The sequence below is a fragment of the Myxine glutinosa genome, chromosome 1, assembly GCF_964187855.1.
Source record: "Myxine glutinosa chromosome 1, kmMyxGlut1.1, whole genome shotgun sequence".
Classification (NCBI taxonomy): Eukaryota; Metazoa; Chordata; class Myxini; order Myxiniformes; family Myxinidae; genus Myxine; species Myxine glutinosa.
The window spans coordinates 276,731,124-276,755,348 of record NC_136261.1 but is presented as its reverse complement, the minus strand read 5'-3'; the positions used below and the strand labels follow the sequence as shown (position 1 = coordinate 276,755,348).

Genomic DNA, 24,225 nt, shown 5'->3' with positions numbered 1-24,225 from the left:
ACGTCTATACACTTGGTTTCTATGTTGTATAAACTAGTAGAAAACTGTTTGTTATTGTTTGACTCCTCATGTTCCATGTGACGTGTGATGTTCCACCCTCCAGGTCTTTAAAACAGCTGTTCACCACCATCTCTTATCTTCCCCCATCCAAAACCTTGATCTTTTCTACCCCTGCTAATTTCACCCCAAATCCTACACTTTTTTGAAATACCAACTTCTGTCCTGAAAGTCCTTGGGCTCCTTGTGTTTTATACCTCTCCCCCCCCCCCTTCCCACGCCTCCTCCCCCCAGGCCCTCTCCCTCCCGCGCTTCTCCCTACTCTCAGGTGTTGTGTTTGTGTGCTTCCCCTCCTCTCCCCATCTTGTCTTCCGCTCTCTCTTTTTATATATTTTGTTTGTCTGGTTGATTTGTTTGTGAAATAAATGTTAGCTCTTTCACGAGCCTCGATTCAGTATACAAAAAAAATTAAAAAAATTAATAATAATCCAAAACCTTGATCTTTTCTACCCCCGGTAATTCACCCCAGAGTCCTTGCAGTGTTCATATGTTTTATACCTCTCCCACCTCACCCCCAAGTCCTCCCGATGTCCCTGCTCTCAAATGTTGTGTTTGTGTCCTTCCCCCTCTCTCCCCATCCTGTCTGCCGCTCCCCTTGTTTTTTGTGTTTTGTGTGTCGGTTTGTCTTTCTGTGTGATTAATGTTAGCTCTTTCACGAGCCTCGATCTTGTATACAAAAAAGAAAAAGAAAAAAAAAAGGCTTTCTTAATAGTTAAGGAGCTACAAAAAGTGTATTGTTAAAAGTTAAGATTTTCCAGTCAAACAATACCAGGTTTTCGGACTGCTAAGAGCAATCATTGTCATGATGTATTTGTGGAGCATTTGTTGATGCCTTATCCAAATACATGGAGTTGTTTCGGCTCGTAAGTCTACAAAACAACTTTTTCTCCATTTTCAGTATGAAAGAGAGGCTGTAGTAGACTGGTGATTAAGGCTGGCACCTTTATTTTTGAGGACGTTTCCATCTCCGACGTGGTGTGGTAGCTTTTATGATTCACAAGACACATGACCTTCTTGTCCCAGTGGGACCGTAGCAGTATATATTGTGTTGAATCTGTACCTATGCACTAAGTGGTTGCTGCCAACCGTCTGGCAATTGGTTTTGTGGAAATGTCTACTTGCTGAAAGTGAGTGGATGATAGAGGCTGGCTGAAGAGCCATGCACATTTTGGGTAAAAATGACAGCTTTGAAAAGAGGAAAGACAGTACTGGGGAGACTTTGGTTGTGGTGTGAATAACAACGTTTTCAGGTGTGCTTGTGTGTTTCTGCACCTGTTTATGTCTGCACCGATTAACACGTGCTGTCTTGTGTATGCATCCTTTCATCACTACCAGATAATTTGTATTCATTTCTTTTCAAAGCCTTTGGGAAAGTTGGAATTGCTAAAATAGAGTGCTGTATAAGTACACCATCTTTTCAATTACATCATTGGCAATACAAGTTATGAAATCGCTGACTGGTTTAAAGCATTTTATGAAGACCTTTGCAATATTCATTTTCCTTACAATGATTGTTCTTGGAAATACAATCGATGACAAATCCATGATAAAAGCCACTGAAATATCAGATGGTATTATTTTTTAGCTCACCTGGAACGAAGTTCAGGGGAGCTTATGCGATGGCGCGTCGTACGTCGGTCGGTCGGTCAACACTTGCAACTTATTCTCCGAAACCGTTGATGGGATTGCGACCAAATTTGGCACAAATGATATGTGTTGTGTTTCTAAGGGGGTCTACCGGGCGTCAAAGCGGATCCAGGTTTGACCCCCCAAAATAGGAATTTCTTTTTTCCTCTGAAACTACGCAAACTATTTTGATGAAACTTTACCACAACATTCACCACCCGTGATGTACCATAGTTTGTTCACGGCATTAAAAAAAAAAATCTGGGGGGGGGGAGTTGCCCCCCAAAATTGGTGTTTGCTATCTTCTCAGAAAGTACACACACAATTCCGATGAAACTTTACCACAACCTCCATCACCCATGATGTACCAAAGTTTATTCCTGGCATTTAAAAAATCGGGGTCTAAGGTGGTCTATTGGGGGGGCTTTTCCCCCAAAATAGGTATATGCTTTTTTTTCTCAGAACCTACACACACAAAATTGATAAAATATCACCACAACCTTCATCATCCCTGATGTACCAATGCTCGTTCAAGGCATTGGAAAAATTTGGGTCTGAGGAAGTACACGGGGTTTGAGGGGAGGGGGATTGCCCCCCAAAATGGGTATTTTTTGTTTGTTTAAAGTCTTATGATTATGTCTATGATTCTACATGCTGCCCTGTCTTCCAGCAACCATTGAAATTGGTTTAAAATACCTTTAGTCAGTGCATATACTGTTTATTCTACCAGGTGAGCCCCAGGGGTATTGCCCCTATGTTTTTCTTTTGTGGGACCTATTATGAGGAGGCATCTTTTAGGTCTGGCAGGATTGTTATGAGGTATGTGCCCTCGCCTTTGAGCAGCTCCCAGCATATCCTGGGTTAGAATCTCGGCCCAGCCATAAACTGTCACCCTGGTTTTTCACGTGCAGGGTGATTAATCTATATGTGCGCCGTCCCTTGGGTGGACGTTGAGCCTTGGTGTACTGTCTGCAAGCATTAGTTGATGGACATTAATATTAAGCGGTGTCATTTGCAAAGAGTAGTTGAGTTATTGTCGGCACCTTGAACAAATTCCGTATTCCTGCCACTTTCAGTTCAACATCTGGTCAGGCCTGGCCAGCTGGTTTGTGAAAGATCTGGGTCAAAAGCATTCCCTGGCCAACCCCACAATGTGGAAACAATACTAGTAGTAGTTGTAGTAACAGCAGTAGTAGTATCAGTAAGAAAAAAAAAAATCTTGCCTCTCTAAGCAATACTCGAGTGAGGTTGATGGCGCGTTATCGCAGATCCCTATGCTTCCCACCTAAAGCAAACTTGAAACATGGCAAAAATGGTCCACCAGGAGTAACCCAATATCAATTTTTGTTGAAGTTTTTTTTCATGTTGTGACCTTCCTGACCCTGGGGCATGAACTGGGGGTCAAATCCAAAAAAATCGTTACATATTTAATGTATCTCCCAATGTTTATTGTATGTACAGTTTCATTTTAAAATGTCCCGGCAATTGCATTTTTCGGCATTTGACCTTTTGACCCTGCCATAGTGGGCGGGGCCAACAATGCTACTGCTCTTGCACCATCTTGCCATGTGGTGATCCTACCTACCAAGTTTGGTGAATTTCTGCCGAAATGTTTTGGAGGAGATAGCGTGACGGATGGATGGGCGGATGGATGGACTGTCGGACGAACGGATGGACAGACAGACGGGGCCGATTACAATATCCCCCTGTTACTTTCAAAAAGCGTGGGGACAATAATTGACGACACATTTCAAGCCTGTATTTTAAGAAAAAATGGCATTGGGATGGATAAAATGATTTGTAAGAATAGAATTTGCAACCAATAAACAGATGAATTCCCCAAAGTAAATCTTCCAACTGGTTTTATTCCCAAAGTTACCTCTGAGACAATTGACTTACAGGAGTATTTCTAAATCCCGTCCATCAAGGTTCCATTTATTTAATTTGGACACACACGCCAGAGTCACACGTTGAAACACATTCGACACACACATTGAAATGCAACTTTTTTCAGAAATTCGATCTTGAAATTGGAATTCCGTGTTGCCTTTGAGGATTCAAAAGTTTTAGATTGTGCACATAAATGAAGCATTTTGCTGATACCTGCGTATTTTGCTTCTTCGCAATAACAATGCGCATGCTGACAAGTTATGACGTATGATTTTACTGTGGACACTTTGTTTTTGTTAGGAGCATGATGCTTTGTGATAATGTATGCACAGTGTTTTGATGGAAAGAAAACAAAAACCTGTTGCTATCTAAAACTTTATTTTATGTCACCTTTAAGTTGAGGGGTCATCTACATATGACATACTCAAAAATAGGGAATTTTGACCCCCTTCTGCTTTTCCCATTTGATGCTCTATATGTAAACATCTCAAAACGAAAACTGTGCTCAGCAGAACACATACCTCTGCCAGGCTGAACAGTCTACGTTTTGTCTCCACTGACAGGACGGATCTGGATCCAGACCTGAACCAAAATCTAATCAGCTTGCTCCTGTCACCGAATCAACCACATCGTTTAGTTTTGGCATAACTCGGCCACAACTTTTTGAAATATCATCTGTACTATAAGGTGTGTGTGTGTGTGTGTGTGTGTGTGTGTGTGTGTGTGTGTGTGTGTGTGTGTGTGTGTGTGTGTGTGTGTGTGTGTGTGTGTGTGTGTGTGTGTGACCATTTTTCTGAGATGGCTGAACAAATCTTCGTCAAACTTTGAGAAGTTCATAAGTGAGTGTCGAGGAGCGTTTTAGGCAAAAAGTTGGATTTTGGAGATTTTTCTTTTCTTTTAATCACTATTGCAGGTGTCGGGAAGTGTGTGGGGACCCAATTCCTTAATGGGTGTAGGGAAGTGCTTGGGGACCCAATTCCTTAATGGATGTCGGGAAGTGTTGTATGCCCTCACAAAAAATAGGCTGGGCAATACCGGGGCCCTTGCTAGTGCTTTCTATCGTTTTTGTCACCATCTCTCAATGGTGAAGAATCACTTGAGAATTAAAAATTTCTCAGATCCATATTTTCACCAAAATCAAATCAATTGGTCCATATCACACACTCAACCTGGCCACCAAGTTTCCTCTGAATCCATCCACAACCTTTTGAGATATCCTTCTCACAGACAAACAAACAGACAAACAGGGGTGAAAACATAAACCTCTGTCCACCTTCAGCGGCAGAGGTAATAACAACATGGCCAATAAAAGTACTTTGTAGATAAAAACATGGCCTGTAGCTGTTTAAAAACATAACTTTTTTTTTTTCTCTCTACAAATCTAGGCTCTTGGAAGAGCAAGATGACAGGGTAAATGGCAACGTACTGATAGTGGGGCAGTGGGCCAACCCCCTGGACAAAACAAGCAGATGGAACAACGAATGGGAAAAGATGAGAGAGATGATGGGAGGAAACATGGTAACCTGCAAGTAAGAAAGTTGAGCGAGGTAGGGTTAATGGGGGTAGAAAATATCGTGGATGGGCTGGGGGAGGGGTAACATGAGTTGGCGGTGCATTGCCAACTCGCAGCCTGAAGAGAAAGGTGGGATTTGAACCGTCTCTGGAAGCGTTGAGTGTGTATCCTGTTATATGAATGCCAAGGAAAGATAATCATGCCAAGGAAAGGTAGTCATGCCAAGGAACGGCAGTCATGCCAAGGAACGGCAGTCATGCCAAGGAACGGCAGTCATGCCAAGGAACGGCAGTCATGCCAAGGAACGGCAGTCATGCCAAGGAACGGCAGTCATGCCAAGGAACGGCAGTCATGCCAAGGAACGGCAGTCATGCCAAGGAACGGCAGTCATGCCAAGGAACGGCAGTCATGCCAAGGAACGGCAGTCATGCCAATGAACATCATACCAAAGATTAAGAGGAGCTTTGTGTAAGTGTCTTTTTTAGAGAATCTGTTTTCAACTGGCAAACCCTTTGCACAAATAAATGTGCATCAAGACGATTAAACTGTCATCATCATGTTCGAACACTGGAATGCATCTATTATTAAAAGGTAGACTTTTGAATGGAACTGAAGCTAAACTTCAGGACATTGGATTCGTCATTTGTGGTTAATTTTTTTGTTTCATGGTGGGATGATTTGGACAGATTTCCTCCTCTTTCCTGCAGCTCTTGGCATGTCAACTGGTACCTTTGACACCTTGTCTTAAACTTGATGATGGCAGGTTGACTGGGTAGGAATGTTGACGTACACTGTCCTCAATTTCTCTATTTTTTTTTTATTACCTCTGCCACCCAAGGTGGATGGAGGTTATGTTTTCACCAATGTCTGTCTGTCTCTGTCTGTCTGTGAACAAGATATCTCAAAATTGTGGACAGATTCAGACGAAATTTGGCGGAGATGTAGTGTGTATGGAAAGGACGAAATGATTAGATTTTGGTGAAGATAGCCGGATCTCCGCACATCCACCGAACCATTCGCATTTCCACCCTTACCAGCCTTCGTTGCTGCTCTACATTCATGACCCATGTCTCGCTCCCATAAATCATAACACTTCTCACACATGCAGCAGACACCTTTCCCTTCAGCTTCAACAACACTCCCCTCCTCATCAGCATGCCACTCAGTTCCCGAAACTTCTTCCATGCACATCTCACTCTAGCAACCGTTGCCGAGTCTGATCCACCTTCTCCATTCAGCATGTCTCCGAGGTAGCAAAATGTTTTCACACCTTCCAGCTTCACGCCGTCTCCAAGATCCAACTCAACATTTCCTCCATCTGCAGCTCCCTCTGTGCACACCTTACATTTGAATGTAGCTGCCACACTGGTTAATGACCCTCTCAGACCACTACATTTTTGATGAACCCACTCAGCGCACATTGTACATTGAATGGAGTTCACTCCGACACCCTTCCTGCACATAGCACATGGCCACTTCCCAGTTCTTTCCACCTCACCACATGCTTTACCACTTGCCTTCGCCTTCGTCTTTCCTATATTCACCTTCAGACCTTTTGTCTCCATACATTCCTTCCACGTGTTCATCTTTTCCTTCAGTCCATCCATACTTTCCGCAATCAACACCAGATCATCTGCATACAACAACTCCCACGGTAAACCCTCCTTTACGTTCTGAGCCAGCACCTCCATCACAGCTACAAATAGTAGTGGACTTAGTACCGACCCCTGATGCACTCCCACCTTCACCTCAAACTCACCACTGTTCCCGTCCTTCGTCCTTACAGCTGTGCGCGCTCTTTTGTACATTGCCATCACTACTCTGATCAACCATTCCTCCACTTCTAACTTCCTCAATGCCCATGTCAATACTTCGCGTGGAACCCCATCGAATGCTTTCTCCAGATCAACAAACCCAAGAAACAACTTCTTCCTCTTCTCCATGTACTTCTCCTGCAACTGCCTCACAATAAAGAGCGCGTCTGTCTTTCCTCTTCCTGGCATAAATCCAAACTGCATTTCGTCGATCTTCACGTTCTTGCTTATCCTCCTCTCCACCACCCTTTCCAATACCTTCATTCCATGCTCCAATAACTTTATCGCTCGGTACGAGCCACACTCCAGAGGGTCAGCTTTCCCCTTGAATAGAGGGACGAGGGTACTTAGTTCCCAATACACTAGAATGCGGCCTTCTTTCAACACCAGATTGCAGATCTCTGTCATTCTCTTCACACCCCAACTTCCTGCTGCCTTCAACATATCTCGCACAACTCCCGTCGGCCCTCCCGCTTTTCTGCTCTTCATTGTTTTTATCGCTTCCTCAACTTCCTTCTCAGTTATCTTCTCTGCCGGTCCTAAAACTGGGTTACTCTCTATGTTGCCATCCCATTCATTCTCTGTATTCAACAGCATTTCCATATAGCTTTTCCATCTTCCTTTAATTCCATCTGGGTCCATAACGATTTGTCCCACTTCATCCTTCAAGCAACTCACCCGCACCACATCACACCTGTCTTTCGCTATCTGCTTTGCAATCCTGAATACCGCTCTCTGACCCTCTTCCGAATCCAAGCGTTCTCCGAACATTTTCCTACATGCCTCCTGCGCCTTTGCCACCTCTTTCTTTGCAGCCTTCTTGGCTGCCTTATAACTTTCATGCTCTGCTGTTTCTGCTCCCGTATCCTTCGCCTTCTGCCACTCCTTGACCTTCTTCCTCTTCTCGTCAATCCTCTTTCCAACTTCATCATCCCACCACCATGTTTCCGAGTGCCTCGGTGGTCCTTTGGTCCATCCACATACCTCACCAACGGCTCCCAACAGACTATCTTTCATTGACATCCAACCACGTTCAAGCTTAACCACATCAGCCTTGACCCTACTCAGCCTCTCTTTTAATGCCTCCCTTACTGTCACCTCTTTCAACCTCCACACCTTCATTCTCGGTTGGTACTTCACCCGCCGAGCTCTCCTCGCACCTTTCAACCGTATGTCGCAGACAACCAAATGGTGCTGTGAAACAGCCTCCTTCCCCAGGATCACCTTTGTGTCCCGGAGGTGCCCCCTGTCTCGCCTATGCACCATCAGGTAGTCGACGGTTGTCGTCGACCCACCTGACGTGTATGTAACAAGCTTATTATCTCCTTTCTGGAACTGAGTATTACAAATCAACAAATCAGCTCCATCAGCAAACTCCAAAATCCTTTCACCTTCTCCATTTCTCACACCATATCCGTAACCCCCATGAACTCCCTCAAAACCGTCCATACTCCTTCCCACATGTCCATTTAGGTCTCCTCCTACCACAACAACTTCCTCGTCTTTCACGTTTTCCATCAGCTTCTCTATCGCACACCAGACCTTGTCCTTCTCTTCATCGCTCCGACCAACCTGCGGAGCATATCCCGAGATGACGTTCACCAAGAGCTTTCCAATCATCATTTTCACCAACATCAACCTATCACTCACTCTAGTCACACTCACCACACTGTCTACAAACTCCTCAGAAAACAGGACACCAACACCATTCACGCCCTCCGGGCACCCTTGCCACACAAACTTGTATTTCTGTCCCTGCCTACCCTTCACCATTCTCACACCACTTCCCTTCCATCTCGTCTCTTGCACACAACATATGTCCACTCTTCTTCTGATCTCCCTGTCATTGTCTCTACATTCCATGTCACAAACCTCAGAAAACGATCTCCACTTCGGGCTGTACCCTGCCCATATGTAGTTGTAATTGTCATGGTTCTCTTTGAGGCAATGTTTTTTATGGCCGGATGCCCTTCCTGACGCCAACCCTCTTAGTCGCCTCTTACGACACGCAGGGATACGGTGTACCTATTCTAACCAGGGTACACACCGTACAATATCACGTAATATCATAATGATGTAATATCACGCAATTTCATTGAAATTCTTTCTGTGCTCTCCAAAAGCTGGCAGTAAGTTTGAACCAGTGGAACACCTTTCATCAACGGTTGCAATAAACACAGCAACAACGACGACAACTGCAACAACAACAACAAAACCAGGGGTCCAAATTACGATCAGATTAACATTTCATGACACTTGAAGTGTGGAATAAAGGATTGGTTGGCAACTGAGCCGCAGTCAGGGGCACCAATTACATTTTGCAAAATTATGGCAGCTGCACTGACACCTAATTTGCTGTGCTGATTTCCGCAAAGTTATCTCCATCTCACAGCATTCGTCATATTCTGCCGCCAGTCATTGCTGTCTCCCCACAACTAAGTGGTGACTAATATGACCCGATCTTTATTGATTGCCACATTGCTATCTCCATTTCTCTGGAGTGAATTGGATATCATTTTATCACGTCATTGGTACAAAGAACGGTTTATATTCTACTTTTAAATCTCAACACATGATTGCAGACTTTGTTCTGGGTCAAATTTGACTTCACTTTTGAACAGATGATTGGAAAAAAAAACAACTACAAAGAACAAATCGCATCTGCACAACTCTTCGTCTGACTAAATTATATAGTATTGCTGCATTTTGGAAGATTTTTCATGTTTCTATCAAAAATTACTGAAATGGCATTTGATCATGTTCATATTGGTCACATTTTTTTCACAGCCAGGGCTGGCAAGATAGGCTAGATGTATGCGCACTTGTCTTTGAGCTGTCTAGTCTGGGTTTGAATCTCGACCCAGCTCTAAACGGTCACCCTGTTGTTCCACATGCGCGGAGTGATTCGTCATGTGTGTGTGCCGTCTATTTGAAGGACGTTAAGCTGGAGGACCCGTCTGCCAGCACTTGTCGTTTGTGGACGTCAAAGATATATTGGTGTCGTTCGTAAAGAGTAGGCGAGTTATCGTCGGAACCATGAACAAATTACAATTGCCTGCTACTTTCAGTCGAACGTCAGACCTGGCCAGCCGCTTCATGAAAGTCTTGTGCCCAAAACATCCCCCAGCTGACCCCACAAGGTGGGGATAATTATGGCAATTACAGAAGTAGTACCAATTTTATTTTCACAGGTAATATGGATTGTTCTTTTCTACATGCCAAACAATGTCTGAGATCTTGAAGTACCATGATGTTAAAGAGCATTGGTGCTGCTGAAGCAGTTTCCGTGCAAGGGTTGTGCTGGGCAGTTTGTCATGCCGTTCCCTGCAGTCAGCCAGGCCAGAAATTTGGAATTTGTTAAGGGTGTCGGCGATAGCTTGCCTATTCTTTGTGAAGGACACCGTTGGATCCTTAACGTCCATCAACTAATGCCGGCAGCCAGGAATCCCAGTTTAAAGTACATCCACATAACTTGGCACATGCATTGATGATTCACCCTGCCTGTGAAACACTGGAATGACAGTCTATAGCTGGGTCGAGATTCGAAAGGCGAGTGTAAATACCTCTAGTCTCGGCTATCCGGCCAGCCTTGCCATACAATATAGAGAAGGATGAAATTGTTTCATATTTTATGAGAATGAAAAAAAAACATTTTTGAAGTTCTCATTTGCACAGTTTGCATATCACCAGTAAACCTACAATCGTTTAATTTTGTGGTGAGGCAGTTGCCCTGAAACAACTTGCCTTTGCCTCTTGGAAGGCTAATCCAACTGAAGGCAATCTCAGTTCCTTCCACCAAGCTCGGAACAAGTGTGTGTCTACCCTCAGGAGTGCCAGGAAGCACTATCTCTCCTCACTCAAGAACGAACTCTCAAACCTGTCTCCTTCCTCCAAATCCTGGTGGCGTCTGGTCAAATCCGTTTCTGGTGTTTGTTCCCCCTCCATCCCCTCCCTTACCTGAAATGGCCACACAGTTGACATCGCACGTGACAAAGCCGAATGCCTCAACTCTGTGTTTGCCTCAAAATCCTTAGTCCCAAACCCATCTCTCTCTGTTCCCACCTTTCCCAGTCGAACCCAACTGCTCCTGAACTCTGTGTCCTTCTCTCCTGACAAGGTGGAGGAGTTTTTGTCAAACCTCGACTCTGATTCTGCAACTGGACCAGACGGCATCAGCCCACGGGTCCTAAAATCCTGCTCTGCCGCTCTATCTCACCCTCTCTCTGTTCTTTTCACCCTATCTTTTGCTCAAGGTCATCTGCCAGCATCCTGGAAATCAGCTAACATTACCGCTTTACACAAAAAAGGTGCAAAAACAGATCCTTGCAACTACAGACCAATCAGCCTGCTCCCAATTATCAGCAAAGTCATGGAATCCATCATTGCTTCGGATATGAAATCTTTCCTCTTCTCCAATGGCTTGATCTCTGATCATCAAATTGGTTTCAGACCAGGTCACTCTACTCTGGACATGCTGCTTCTGCTGTCTCAACAATGGATGGAGGTCCTCAATGCCAAACAGGAAATCAGAGCTGTCTCCCTTGACATATCACGTGCCTTCGATACGGTCTGGCACCCAGCTCTGCTCACCAAACTCTCCTCCTATGGTATCCATGGAAATCTCCATGCATGGCTTGCGGACTTCCTCTCTGGTCGTAGTCAACGTGTGGCCCTGAATGGATTTCTCTCATCTCCCCTTCCTGTTCAGGCTGGAGTTCCCCAAGGCAGTGTGCTGGGCCCTGTGCTTTTTCTGGTCTTTATCAATGATCTCTCTGACTCTCTGGAAAATCCTCTCTATCTCTTTGCTGATGACTCCACTCTCTGCCGCTCCATTCCTCTTCCCTCAGATCGGCAGTCTGCAGCCTCCTCACTCTCTGAAGACCTGGACAAAATCACAGACTGGTCAAACAAGTGGAACATGTCTTTCAATCCTGACAAATCTCACTCTCTTACTATGTCTCTCCGAAAAGATCGACTGGACAACCCTCCCATCTACTTTCTCAACAATCCTCTCCAAGAAGTTCTGTCGCTCAAGCTTTTGGGTCTCACTATCTGCCAAGATCTTTCTTGGGAAAACCACATTTCCAAGCTGGCCTCCAAAGCCAGTCGCCGACTGGGCATCCTCCGTCGTGCGAAGTCCTTCCTTGGCACACCTGAGCTCCTCACCACATACAAGGCTTTCATCTGCAGCTCAATGGAATACTGTTCTCCCCTATGGGCTGGTGCTCCTACCTCACACCTGGCTCGGCTTCACGCTGTTGAATCCAAAGCTTTCAAAATCATTGGAATCTCCCGCGATGAAGCTACCTCTGAGGGCCTTTCACTCACTCACCGCAGGCAGGTAGGTGGTCTTTCTGTCTTCTACCGACTCCTCTCCGGCCTTGCTCCCCCAGCTCTCTCTGTGCTCTGTCCCCCAAATATTCCTACAGGTCGCACAAGATCTACCAGCAACCCTCTGATGGTTAAACTGCCAAAATCTCGGCTTTCTGCTCACCTTCACTCTTTCATTCCTCTTTTCTCCCGCCTCTGGAACAAACTCCCACACTCCCTTCAATCCCACTCCTCCCTCCAGGTCTTTAAAACAGCTGTTCACCACCATCTCTTATCTTCCCCCATCCAAAACCTTGATCTTTTCTACCCCCACTAATTCACCTCAGATCCACCTTGTTTGAAATTCCAACTTCTTTCCTGGAAGTCCTGGCAGTGTCCATATGTTTATACCTCTCCCACCCCCCCCCCCCTTCACATGCCTCCCCCCCAAAGCCCTCTCCCTCCCACAGATCTCTCGATGTCTCCATGTCTCTCGGTCCCTGCTCTCAAATGTTGTGTTTGTGTCCTTCCCCCTCTCTCCCCATCTTGTCTACCGCTCCCGATGTTATATGTTTTATGTGTCGGTTTGTCTTTCTGTGTGATTAATGTTCGCTCTTTCACGAGCCTCGATCTTGTATACAAAAAAAAAAAAAAAAAAAAAAAAATCCTTGGTGAAACCCCTGTGTAATCCATTGGGAGTAATCTCTGACAGGGCAATCAAGCGGCGTATTTGGTCATTGTACATCGGAGGGACGGTACACACATATTTGGTCATTGTACATCATGTGTTCAGTTTTTTGGACAAGTACTATTATGTTCAATTCCAGCGTAAAGCTTCAATAAACAGAACGGATGCCCCACACTGATACTCACCATTATTAGGACAAGTGATGCAAGTACACTGGCCAAGTGGTCAAGATACTGGACAAATATATCCCACATATTGTGGGTTGAAATCCAAAGGATTGGTATTCAAAGCTTCTGAAAACATAATTGGCCTCAGAATTACCATTGTCAATGTGGGATTGTGGGTAAAACCCAGCCGGCTTTACGAATGACCTTCAGGGTTTACTGCTTCAGGCAGACTATGGATGAAAAACTGTTGATCCAATACCGTCTCTTTCATGATGTAACTTCTGTAAATGTTATCAATTTTTTTACTCTTTAAATTTATTTCCCTGGCAGTACTGGATGAACGAATACACATCAACCCTCGGAATCGGGATCTTTCATTCTGGAATACAAGTATATGGCAGAGGTGAGGGCAAAGGTTTCACAATTGGTGGTCATTTGAAGATTAATCTTGCATTTCATGGTCTTGCCCTTTTCTGGAATTTCTGTGCTGGCTTCTGCATTGTGTATTTTTCAGTGTTGGTGAAGTCCAGTAACATTATGATAAATTCCATTGAAATACTGTATTCACATTCTGCTTCGTGGTATCGTTTGCTACTTTATTTATACACCTGTTGGGAGTTTATAAAGGGGCGGCTGTATCATTCTCTCTTGCAGAGTTTGCCTATGGTGGGCATCCGTATCCCTTTAGCGGCGTCTTTGAAATCATTCCTGGTGATGTGCACGAACTTGGAGAGACATTCAAGTTCAAGTGAGCATAATCCTGTAGTAGTTACAACATGGTATAAAGAGTTTTGTGGTTCCCCTGCAAGTGCCAGATATTGTCAAAAGCAAGTAATTAGTTAATCTCATTTCAATTTTCGAAGAGATGACATAAAATGGTTCGTGATGTCTGTCTGTCCGTCCATCCGTTAACCTTTTGCTCTTTTTGCTACTTCTCCCTTATCACATGGCTGATTGTTCTGAAACTTGACACATGAATACAAGACAGCAGCCCCCACAATCGCTCGGGCTTCGATTTTTCAATTTCAGATCATGGGGGTTCCCAGGGAGAGGGGGTAAGGGGAGGACGGTTACCCCCAAAACTTTGGGGATCTCTACTCGTCCTTTATTTACCAACATGTTGCATGACAATTACAACTACATGTTGGCAGGGTACAGCCCGAAGTAGAGATCGGTTTCTGAGGTTTGGGACATGGAATGTAGGGACAATGACAGGGAGATCAGGAGAAGTGGTGGAAGTATTGGTCAGAAGAAGAGTGGACATATGTTGTGTGCAAAAGACGAGATGGAAGGGAAGTGGTGTGAGAATGGTGAAGGGTAGGCAGGGACAGAAATACAAGTTTATGTGGCAAGGGTGCCCGGAGGGCGTGAATGGTGTTGGTGTCCTGTTTTCTGAGGAGTTTGTAGACAGTGTGGTGAGTGTGACTAGAGTGAGTGATAGGTTGATGATGGTGAAAATGATGATTGGAAAGCTCTTGGTGAACGTCATCTCGGGATATGCTCCGCAGGTTGGTCGATGTGATGAAGAGAAGGACAAGTTCTGGTGTGCGATAGAGAAGCTGATGGAAAACGTGAAAGATGCGGAAGTTGTTGTGGTAGGAGGAGACCTAAATGGACATGTGGGAAGGAGTATGGATGGTTTTGACGGAGTTAATGGGGGTTACGGATATGGTGTGAGAAATGGAGAAGGTGAAAGGATTTTGGAGTTTGCTGATGGAGCTGATTTGTTGATTTGTAATACTCAGTTCCAGAAAGAGGATAATAAGCTTGTTACATACACGTCAGGTGGGTCGACGACAACCGTTGACTACCTGATGGTGCGTAGGCGAGATAGGGGGCACCTCCGGGACACAAAGGTGATCCCGGGGGAGGAGGCTGTTTCACAGCACCACTTGTCTGCGACGTAAGGGTGAAAGGTGCGAGGAGAGCTCAGCGGGTGAAATACCAATCGAGAATGAAGGTGTGGAGGTTGAAAGAGGTGACAGTAAGGGAGGCATTAAAAGAGAGGCTGAGTAGGGTAGAGGATGATGTGGTTGAGCTTGAAAGTGGTTGGATGTCAATGAAAGCTAGTCTGTTGGGAGCCATTGGTGAGGTATGTGGATGGACAAAAGGACCACCGCGGCACTCGGAAACATGGTGGTGGGATGATGAAGTTGGAAAGAGGATTGACGAGAAGAGGAAGAAGTTCAAGGAGTGGCAGAAGGCGAAGGGTACGGGAGCAGAAACAGCAGAGCATGAAAGTTACAAGGCAGCCAGGAAGGCTGCAAAGAAAGAGGTAGCAAAGGCGCAGGAGGCATGTAGGAAAATGTTTGGAGAACGCTTGGATTCGGAAGAGGGTCAGAAAGCAGTATTCAGGATTGCAAAGCAGATAGCGAAAGAGAGGTGTGATGTGATGGGGGTGAGTTGCTTGAAGGATGAAGTGGGACAAATCGTTGTCGACCCAGATGGAATTAAAGGAAGATGGAAAAGATATATGGAAATGCTGTTGAATACAGAGAATGAATGGGATGGCAACATAGAGAGTAACCCAGTTTTAGGACCGGCAGAGAAGATAACTGAGAAGGAAGTTGAGGAAGCGATAAAAGCAATGAAGGGTAGAAAAACGGGAGGGCCGACGGGAGTTGTGGGAGATATGTTGAAGGCAGCAGGAAGTTGGGGTGTGAAGAGAATGACAGAGATCTGTAATCTGGTGGTGAAAGAAGGCCGCATTCCAGTGGATTGGGAACCGAGTACCCTCGTCCCTCTATACAAGGGGAAAGGTGACCCGCTGGAGTGTGGCTTGTACCGAGCGATAAAGTTATTGGAGCATGGAATGAAGGTATTGGAAAGGGTGTTGGAGAGGAGGATAAGGAAGAAAGTGAAGATCGACGAAATGCAGTTTGGATTCATGCCAGGAAGAGGAACGACAGACGCGCTTTTCATTGTGAGGCAGTTGCACAAGAGAAGTACATGGAGAAGAGGAAGAAGTTGTTTCTTGGGTTTGTTGATCTGGAGAAAGCATTCGATCGGGTTCCACGCAAAGTATTGACATGGGCATTGAGGAAGTTAGGAGTGGAGGAATGGTTGATCAGAGTAGTGATGGCAATGTACAAAAGAGCGCGCACAGCTGTAAGGATGGAGGACGGGAACAGTGGTGTTTGAGGTGAAGGTGGGAGTGCATCAGGGGTCGGTACTAAGTCCACTACTATTTGTAGCTGTGATGGAGGTGCTGGCTCAGAACGTAAAGGAGGGTTTACCGTGGGAGTTGTATGCAGATGATCTGGTGTTGATTGCGGAAAGTATGGATGGACTGAAGGAAAAGATGAACACATGGAAGGAATGTATAGAGACAAAAGGTCTGAAGGTGAATATCGGAAAGACGAAGGTGATGGCAAGTGGTAAAGCATGTGGTGAGGTGGAAAGAACTGGGAAGTGGCCCTGTGCTGTGTGTAGGAAGGGTGTCGGAGTGAACTCCATTCAGTGTACAATGTGCTCTGAGTGGGTTCATCAAAAATGTAGTGGTCTGAGAGGGTCATTAACCAGTGTGGCAGCTACATTCAAATGTAAGGTGTGCACAGAGGGAGCTGCAGATGGAGGAAATGTTGAGTTGGATCTTGGAGACGGCATGAAGCTGGAAGGTGTGAAAACATTTTGCTACCTCGGAGACATGCTGAATGGAGAAGGTGGATCAGACTCGGCAACGGTTGCTCGAGTGAGATGTGCATGGAAGAAGTTTCGGGAATTGAGTGGCGTGCTGATGATGAGGGGAGTGTTGAAGCTGAAGGGAAAGGTGTATGCTGCATGTGTGAGAAGTGTTATGATTTATGGGAGCGAGACATGGGTAATGAACGTAGAGCAGCAACGAAGGTTGGAAAGGGTGGAAATGTGAATGGTTCGACGGATGTGCAGAGTATCGTTGAGAGAGAGGAAGACAAATGATGAATTGCGAAAGATGATGGGAATAGAGCCTGTGATTGATGCTGTGAAGAGGAACAGGTTGAGATGGTTTGGTCATGTGTTGAGGAAGGATGAAAGTGACTGGTTGAGAAGAGTGATGGAAATGAATGTAGAAGGAAGTAGAAGACGGGGAAGACCGAGAAAGACTTGGCTAAAGATGGTGGAAGAAGAAATGCGGGCAAGGGGGTTAACAAGGAGAGATGGAGAAGATTGTCATGGGGACCGCAAGGCTAACCCCCGCTCTCGCAGGGAAAATGGCCTTTAAAATGCATGTTGTTGTTGTTGTTGTATATTGCTCTGAAACCCGATACATCCCTTCTACTCGATGGTCCGGAGGATCGCTCAGACTTTGATTTTTCGATTTCGGATCAGGGGTCTTCAAAAATAAGCAGAGGTCTGAACTACAACCTCACAAGATGGCTGTTAGCCCACTCAGGGCTATTAAAAAAGAAGTCATAACGCATTGTTTGTTTCTCATCATAAGAAAGCAGATTAATTATTTATATTTGTGCTTATGAAGGAGCTTCCATCATTTTTTGACGTGTTTCAGAGATAAAATGAAGAATATTGCTGAGATTGTATTTTATAAGGCTTAAGTTAAATGTAATGGGCATTTTGGCTCAAGCTTCCAAATTATCCAGACATTGTGGAAATGTATGCAAGCAACACAGTAAATTTTACATGAGTAATAAATGATTGCAGGGCATGTAATATACGTTCCCTATGTGATGATCATTGTTGAACATTCAGTGAATTAGGACATATAAGGCAGGTACAAACGTAGATACTCAAAATACGTGGATAGGAAGGAGATACTCCAAAGAAAGTCCAATACGCTCATGTTTTGTTATTTTTCAACATCGTGCCCTTTGACCTTAATGCAGTTGTTCACACTTGTCCTTCAAACTGTCGATGTGAGTGAAACAGTTTTAGATTACTCCTTCAGCCATGTCTTGGTTGCTTCATTCATTTCCCAGTCATGGATAGCCACATATGTGGGACTTGTATGTCAAACCAGATAAATTTCACAAAGAGGCAGATATGGGATTTACAGGGGATAGGAAGGAGGAAATGGGGGTGGGGGAGAGGGGGTTATCCAGCTACTCGAATAAGTCATGAATGGTGGTCTGCATGACATGGGGCCTTGTGTACAGATGCACGTTGTCTTGAATGAGGAGTACACCTTTGGTCAACATTCCTATTTGTGGATGTCCTGTCACAGTGTTTGTATGAGGCTGGTGAAATATTCCCCTGTGATTGAATATTTTCAATCAGCAGGATTCCCTTGGCATCCCAGAAAATCGACACTATGATCTTGCCAGCTGAGGGTGGAAGTTTCATGAGTGGTGTTTATTCCCTATGCTTCCAATGCATGAATTTCAATGTGGTTTCAGAATCTCAGTCGTGAAGCCACGTATCGTCATCAGTTACCAGATTCCAAAAAAAGTAGGCTGGATCTGTTTAACAGCTCGAGAAGTTCATGACATTATGCCGGCCATTGCTGCCGATCATGAAGGCTTCGGCTTCGGGAGACTAATCTTACTGAGACCATGGACATGTCCAAATGCTCATTTCTTTTTCTTTCTCTGAATATTGTTGTGGATATGAGGATTGAGTTTTTTTTTATTGTGTTGTATTGTATAGTAAATGGTTGTGAATTATTGTTTGTCTGAGCCCTCCTTGCTCCAGTGTGTATAAAGGTCAAAGGGCGTTCCGGTAGTTAATTCCATAAAGCATACATTGAAGGACACTATAATATCCCTGTTCAGTAGTTTATTTCCTTATTCTGTGTATTAGGTTAAGGCTTTGTCTTCCATTAAAATGACACTCCATTGCACCAAGTGAAATAAGATAGATTCCCTTCATTCTTCATTCCCATTCCCAAAACCTCCATTTCCCCTTTCGTCATGGCCAAGCCTCGATTGCCAATATTACATCCCCTCCAAAACCACCATTGAACATGTGCTCGGGTCGGGGAAGAAAGGCGTGCCCGCCCGTCGTCATCAAGGGCGGAGCAAGAGGGTCGCGCGACCAACCAGGGCCGAGGTGAGCACACCGATGGGCGTGTCCTGAAGGCCGGCGGCTTGATCGCCGGAGGCGTTATAAAAGCGCGCGCGCAAGGTACTGCGTAAAGAAGATCCAGGTGAGCTTTAGAGAGAGAGAAGGTTCAAGGTCAATTACAAGCAGTTGCGCCAGAGACGGCAGACGCGCCCTGAGGTGAGCCAGAGAAGCAGCTTTGGCTCCACAAGCAGCGTTGACTCCACCAGGCAGCTTCAACCCGTTACCCCGCGGGAACCAGATAGCAGTGGCATCGGTGGCCGTCGAGGTCCAGCCGACGTCCCGTGCGGGATCAAGCCCGAACCATCTGCCCCAGCTGAACCTTCCCATTCCTCCTTCCAGCATTCATTCCTGCCATTCCATCCTTCTTGTGTACGTGAGTTTGTTCTGTTTGTTCTGTCCTGGGTATTTCATTAAGTTTGTATAAGCTAGTATTTTAACTGTGTCACCTGCTTTTTCCATGTTCCCTGTATATAACTTTGACTGCTCCTTTTGTTTGTGTGTGTAAATAATAAATCCCGTTATTCTTCTGTACGTCTTCTTCTTCCTCTTTACATTCGGTCGCTTTAGAGGTTTCCAAATTGAATATCTGTGGCGCGATCCAGCCAACGTTCGGGAATCGGGTTTAGTCGGGGAAAACTGTTCGGCCGCGGTGCCTCCGCTCGGCAAACAACATCCTTATCCGCGGACCGTAACAATATTTTTGTCACATTGATGCAGTGATCTTCCATGATTAATGCCTCGAGCTCTGCTGGGCAACAGCTTATGGGTCATCGAATCTACCAGCCATCCTGACGCGAGTTCATCCTTAATGGACTCACGTCCAGTTTTCATGTCAGCCACTCATTTGGCTGGCCTCTGTGGAATATGAGAGCACACTTTTGCCATACACCACGACCATGTGTTCATGGATTTCTTTGGAGCCAGAACCTTCGATTCTCAATTTTAGTAAGATCCATAACATTGTACGACTTGGTAAACTTCTGGATTATACTGTGAAACAACAGTCATATTAATTAAACTAATGGCATATGTTACGTGCTCCTCTCCAAACCCCGGTCACGGTGTACCTCCGAGCCCCGAAAGGAGTCACGGCAGAAAGATGTGCTATTATGTGTGCCAATGACCAATGGTGAAACCACACCAATCAGTTCTTACAAAACCCAAGTATTGTATTAAAATCACACAATAATAACAACTTGCGCAAATACAAGAACCTCAATTGCACAACAAACACCATATAATTCCTATGATGGTACCACCAGTTTCTTAACTCAATAACTCACGGTACTCCACGTGAGCGAACTGTAACACCCCCAAAGTCACTGTCACGACACCAGGTCAAAGTCGATCCACGCTCCGGGGATCACAAGAAAAAAGGTCGCACCGAGACCTGAACCCAGGACGGCCGACAGTCGACGCTGCCGAAGAGCCGCTTGGTGAGGTGTCAGGCCGACGTCGGTCAGGTAAAAGTTCACCCAAAAGGCGACTGGGAATTCACACCTTCGGTTCACCAGACAATGACGCTGACATGAACGAGCAGCAGTTCCCAAGCGGAGAACCACGAAATCCACGACACACACGAAAACCAGGCTAATGGCTGGTGCGAGGTGAAATGGCTGTTGCTAGGTGAAATGGCGGACAGGCCCGTAATGGAGGCGTACCTGCTCTCTAGCAATGATTCACTTTCGGAACCAAAAGCAAAACCCGTCACGCAGGTTTATCTGCCACAGCAATAACGACACTGTCACAGGAATCCCTTTCCCGGGGAAACCAATTTGCGCTCGTGACCAATGTCCACAAGCGTCCGCTCGACACCACGAAGCAGATAGGCCTTCCTTTCCCGATCTCACTTGATCCGCTCCATCCTCTTCTTCCTCCTCTTCCGGTTTCTCCCGATCCATTTCGTTTTTCTTTTGAAACACTAATTTTTACCTTTGAAGACAGTCATCTCCATTTCACACTCAAACTGTAACAATAATAGTATATGAAACTAAAAATGCTTCCAGTGGATGAAAACCACAAAGACGGAAGTGACGAATCCGTAACACATATAACAAACACACTTGTAAGTTTGTAACAAGAAAAATAATAAAAACACAGCTTTCAGGGGTGAACAGATAGGTATCCTTTTTCTTGCCCGTCTTATCGTAGTCACTCGAGCATGGTGTAATCGATCATAACACTGCTTTGTATTGGACCAAAATAGCTGTCGATGCCGTGTCCAAAGCTGTGCAATTATTTCTTAATTTCATTTTGGTAATGAGGAAAATTACAGTTGGGAAAGCCAAAACAGTTTCGCTTCTTGCAATCAATTTATCTTGTGACCTGACGTAGTGTGTGAAAGTTATATTCCAGTCGATGAAGGCTGCTTCGTGTGCAGTTACGTATTCTGGGCTTAATTTAACCCCGATGGTCATTACATGCGTATGCCTTGAAAGCCACATCGCTGGATGAATATGTCAAAGCCACCTTCTGAATCGAGGGTGGAGGGGTGCTACCGTCGGGTCAGTATGTGTGGTGGATGTGTGCCACGTGACGTGCAATGCCGTGATGGTGTGTGCAGGGAGGCGGTTGCTCTGGGGACGACGGATTTTTTGGAGGACGAAGTGGCACAGATTGTGGAGGAGCTGGGGAAGGAGTTTCGGGGCAATGCCTATCACCTCATTAACAAGAACTGTAACCACTTCACAGCGGCTCTCTCGGGGGTACCAGAACATTTGTTTTTTCTTTGCTCAAAGTTGTCTATTGTCTTCAGGAGAGCTGCTTTTGTGTTCCTCTGTCATCAGAGATTCTTAGATTTGATTAATTATTTAAAGCTGTGGTTATGGAATGACTGATCCTGCAACCCGACAATTCATTTTCCCAAATTACTGGAACTATTTCCATTTTATAGATTTTTTTTTTTTTGTAGATTTTATTCAGCAGAAGAGGAACTGCAATTGAAAACGACTAACTCTGAAACGTGAGCAACGAGAACGGCACTTGGTAGAGCGCATACTTCCGCCGGGTTGAACACTATACGTTCTATTTCCAACTGATAAGGCGGGTCTGGATTCAGACCTGAATCAAAATCCAATTTCCTTGTTCTGGTAACCTAGCCAAATCATCCACCTTGCTTTGTCATGACTCATACACAAGGTTTTGACATATCGTGCTAAGCATCGTTTTTGGCCCCGTCTCTCAATGGTGAAGAATCACTAAAAAATTGTTATATCCGCATCCGGATCCAGATCTTCACCAAAATCTAATCATTTTGTTGTCACACCGATCCTGTCCACCAAATTTTTAGATATCCTGCTCACAGACAGACATAAAGTGGTGAAAACAACCTCCACCCACCTTCGGTGGCGGAGGTAACTATAACGGCACTCAATAGAGGGCATGCCTCCGCCAGGCTTAACAGTTTACGTTTTGTATCCCAATGATAGACCGGACCTGAAACAAAATCTAATGGCTTGTTCTTGTCACCTACCCACTCATCCACCAAATTTTGTCATAATCCGTCCACAACTTTTTGAAAGATCGTGCTATATATCATTTTTGGCCCCATCTCTCAATGATAAAGAATCACTTAAAAATTATAGTATCCATATTGGGATCTTCACCAAAATCTAATCAATTTGCCCTTGTCACACACCCAACCTGTCGACCAAATTTCATCCGAATCATCCATAACTGAGATTTTCTGCTCACAGCCAGACAGACAGACAGACAGATGTGAAAACATAACTCCCATCCACCTTTGGTGGAGGTAACTACAGTGAAATCTTCCTGAGCAGTGTAGTTACACAGTTGCAGCTTCAATGAAGATGGTAAGACTTCAATATATTTTTCATTTTTAACACAAAAAAGGTTGTTTTTTTTTTTTTTTTTTTTGTATACAAGATCGGAGCTCGTGAAAGAGCTAACATTAATCACACAAAAAGTCAAACCGACACATAAAACACAAAATAAGGGGAGCGGCAGACAAGATGGGGAGAGAAGGGGAAGGACACAAACACAACATTTGAGAGCAGGGACATCGAGAGAACTGTGGGAGAGAGAGGGCTTGGGGGGAGGTGGGAGAGGTATAAAACATATGGACACTACAAGGACTTCCAAGAAAGAAGTTGGAATTTCAAATAAGTGTATCTGGGGTGAATTAGTGGGGGTAGAAAAGATCAAGGTTTTGGATGGGGGAAGATAAGAGATGGTGGAGAACAGCTGTTTTAAAGACCTGGAGGGAGGAGTGGGATTGAAGGGAGTGGGGGAGTTTGGTCCAGAGGTGGGAGAAAAGGGGAATGAAAGAGTGAAGGTGAGCAGAGCCTATATTTTGGCAGTTTAACCATAAGAGGGTTGCTGGCAGATCTTGTGCGACCTGTAGGAATATTTGGGGGACAGAGCACAGAGAGAGCTGGGGGAGCAAGGCCGGAGAGGAGTCGGTAGAAGACAAAGACCACCAACCTGCCTGCGGTGACTGAGTGAAAGGCCCTCGGAGTTAGCTTCATCGCAGGAGATTCCAATGATTCTGAAAGCTTTGGTTTCAACAGCGTGAAGCCGAGCTCGGTGTGAGGCAGGAGCACCGGCCCAGAGGGGGGAACAGTATTCCATTGAGCTGCGGATGAAAGTGTTGTATGCGGTGAGGAGCTCAGGTGTGCCAAGGAAGGACTTCTCACGACGGAGGATACCCAGTCGGCGACTGGCTTTGGAAGCCAGCTTGGAAATATGGTTTCCCAAGAAAGATCATGGCAGATAGTGAGACCCAAAAGCTTGAGCGACAGAACTTCTTGGAGAGGATTGTCGAGAAAGTATATGGGAGGGTTTTCCAGTCGGTCTTTTCGGAGAGACATCGTAAGAGTGTGAGATTTGTTAGGATTAAAAGACATGTTCCACTTGTTTGACCAGTCTGTGATTTTGTCCAGGTCTGCAGAGAGTGAGGAGGCTGCAGACTGCCGATCTGAGGGATGAGGAATGGAGCGGCAGAGAGTGGAGTCATCAGCAAAGAGATAGAGAGGATTTTCCAGAGAGTCGGAGAGATCATTAATGAAGACCAGAAAAAGCACAGGGCCCAGAACACTACCTTGGGGAACTCCAGCCAGAACAGGAAGGGGAGATGAGAGAAATCCATTCAGGGCCACACGTTGACGACGACCAGAGAGGAAGTCCGCAAGCCATGCGTGGAGA

At 45.2% G+C, this 24,225-nt stretch overlaps 1 protein-coding gene across 3 annotated transcripts in view; it reads left to right on the top strand.

Annotated features, from left to right (window-relative positions):
- Positions 1 to 24,225, top strand: part of DESI2 (desumoylating isopeptidase 2) — a 42,038-nt gene that overhangs the window by 11,791 nt on the left and 6,022 nt on the right. For 2 of the 3 annotated variants that reach the window (XM_068132811.2, XM_068132820.2), the window contains exons 2-4: positions 13,396 to 13,468; positions 13,720 to 13,813; positions 21,626 to 21,767. In XM_068132811.2, the coding sequence (XP_067988912.2) occupies positions 13,396 to 13,468; positions 13,720 to 13,813; positions 21,626 to 21,767 (309 nt within the window). The remainder of the gene's footprint in view (positions 1 to 13,395; positions 13,469 to 13,719; positions 13,814 to 21,625; positions 21,768 to 24,225) is intronic. The other variant, XM_068132801.2, reaches the window with a different exon arrangement.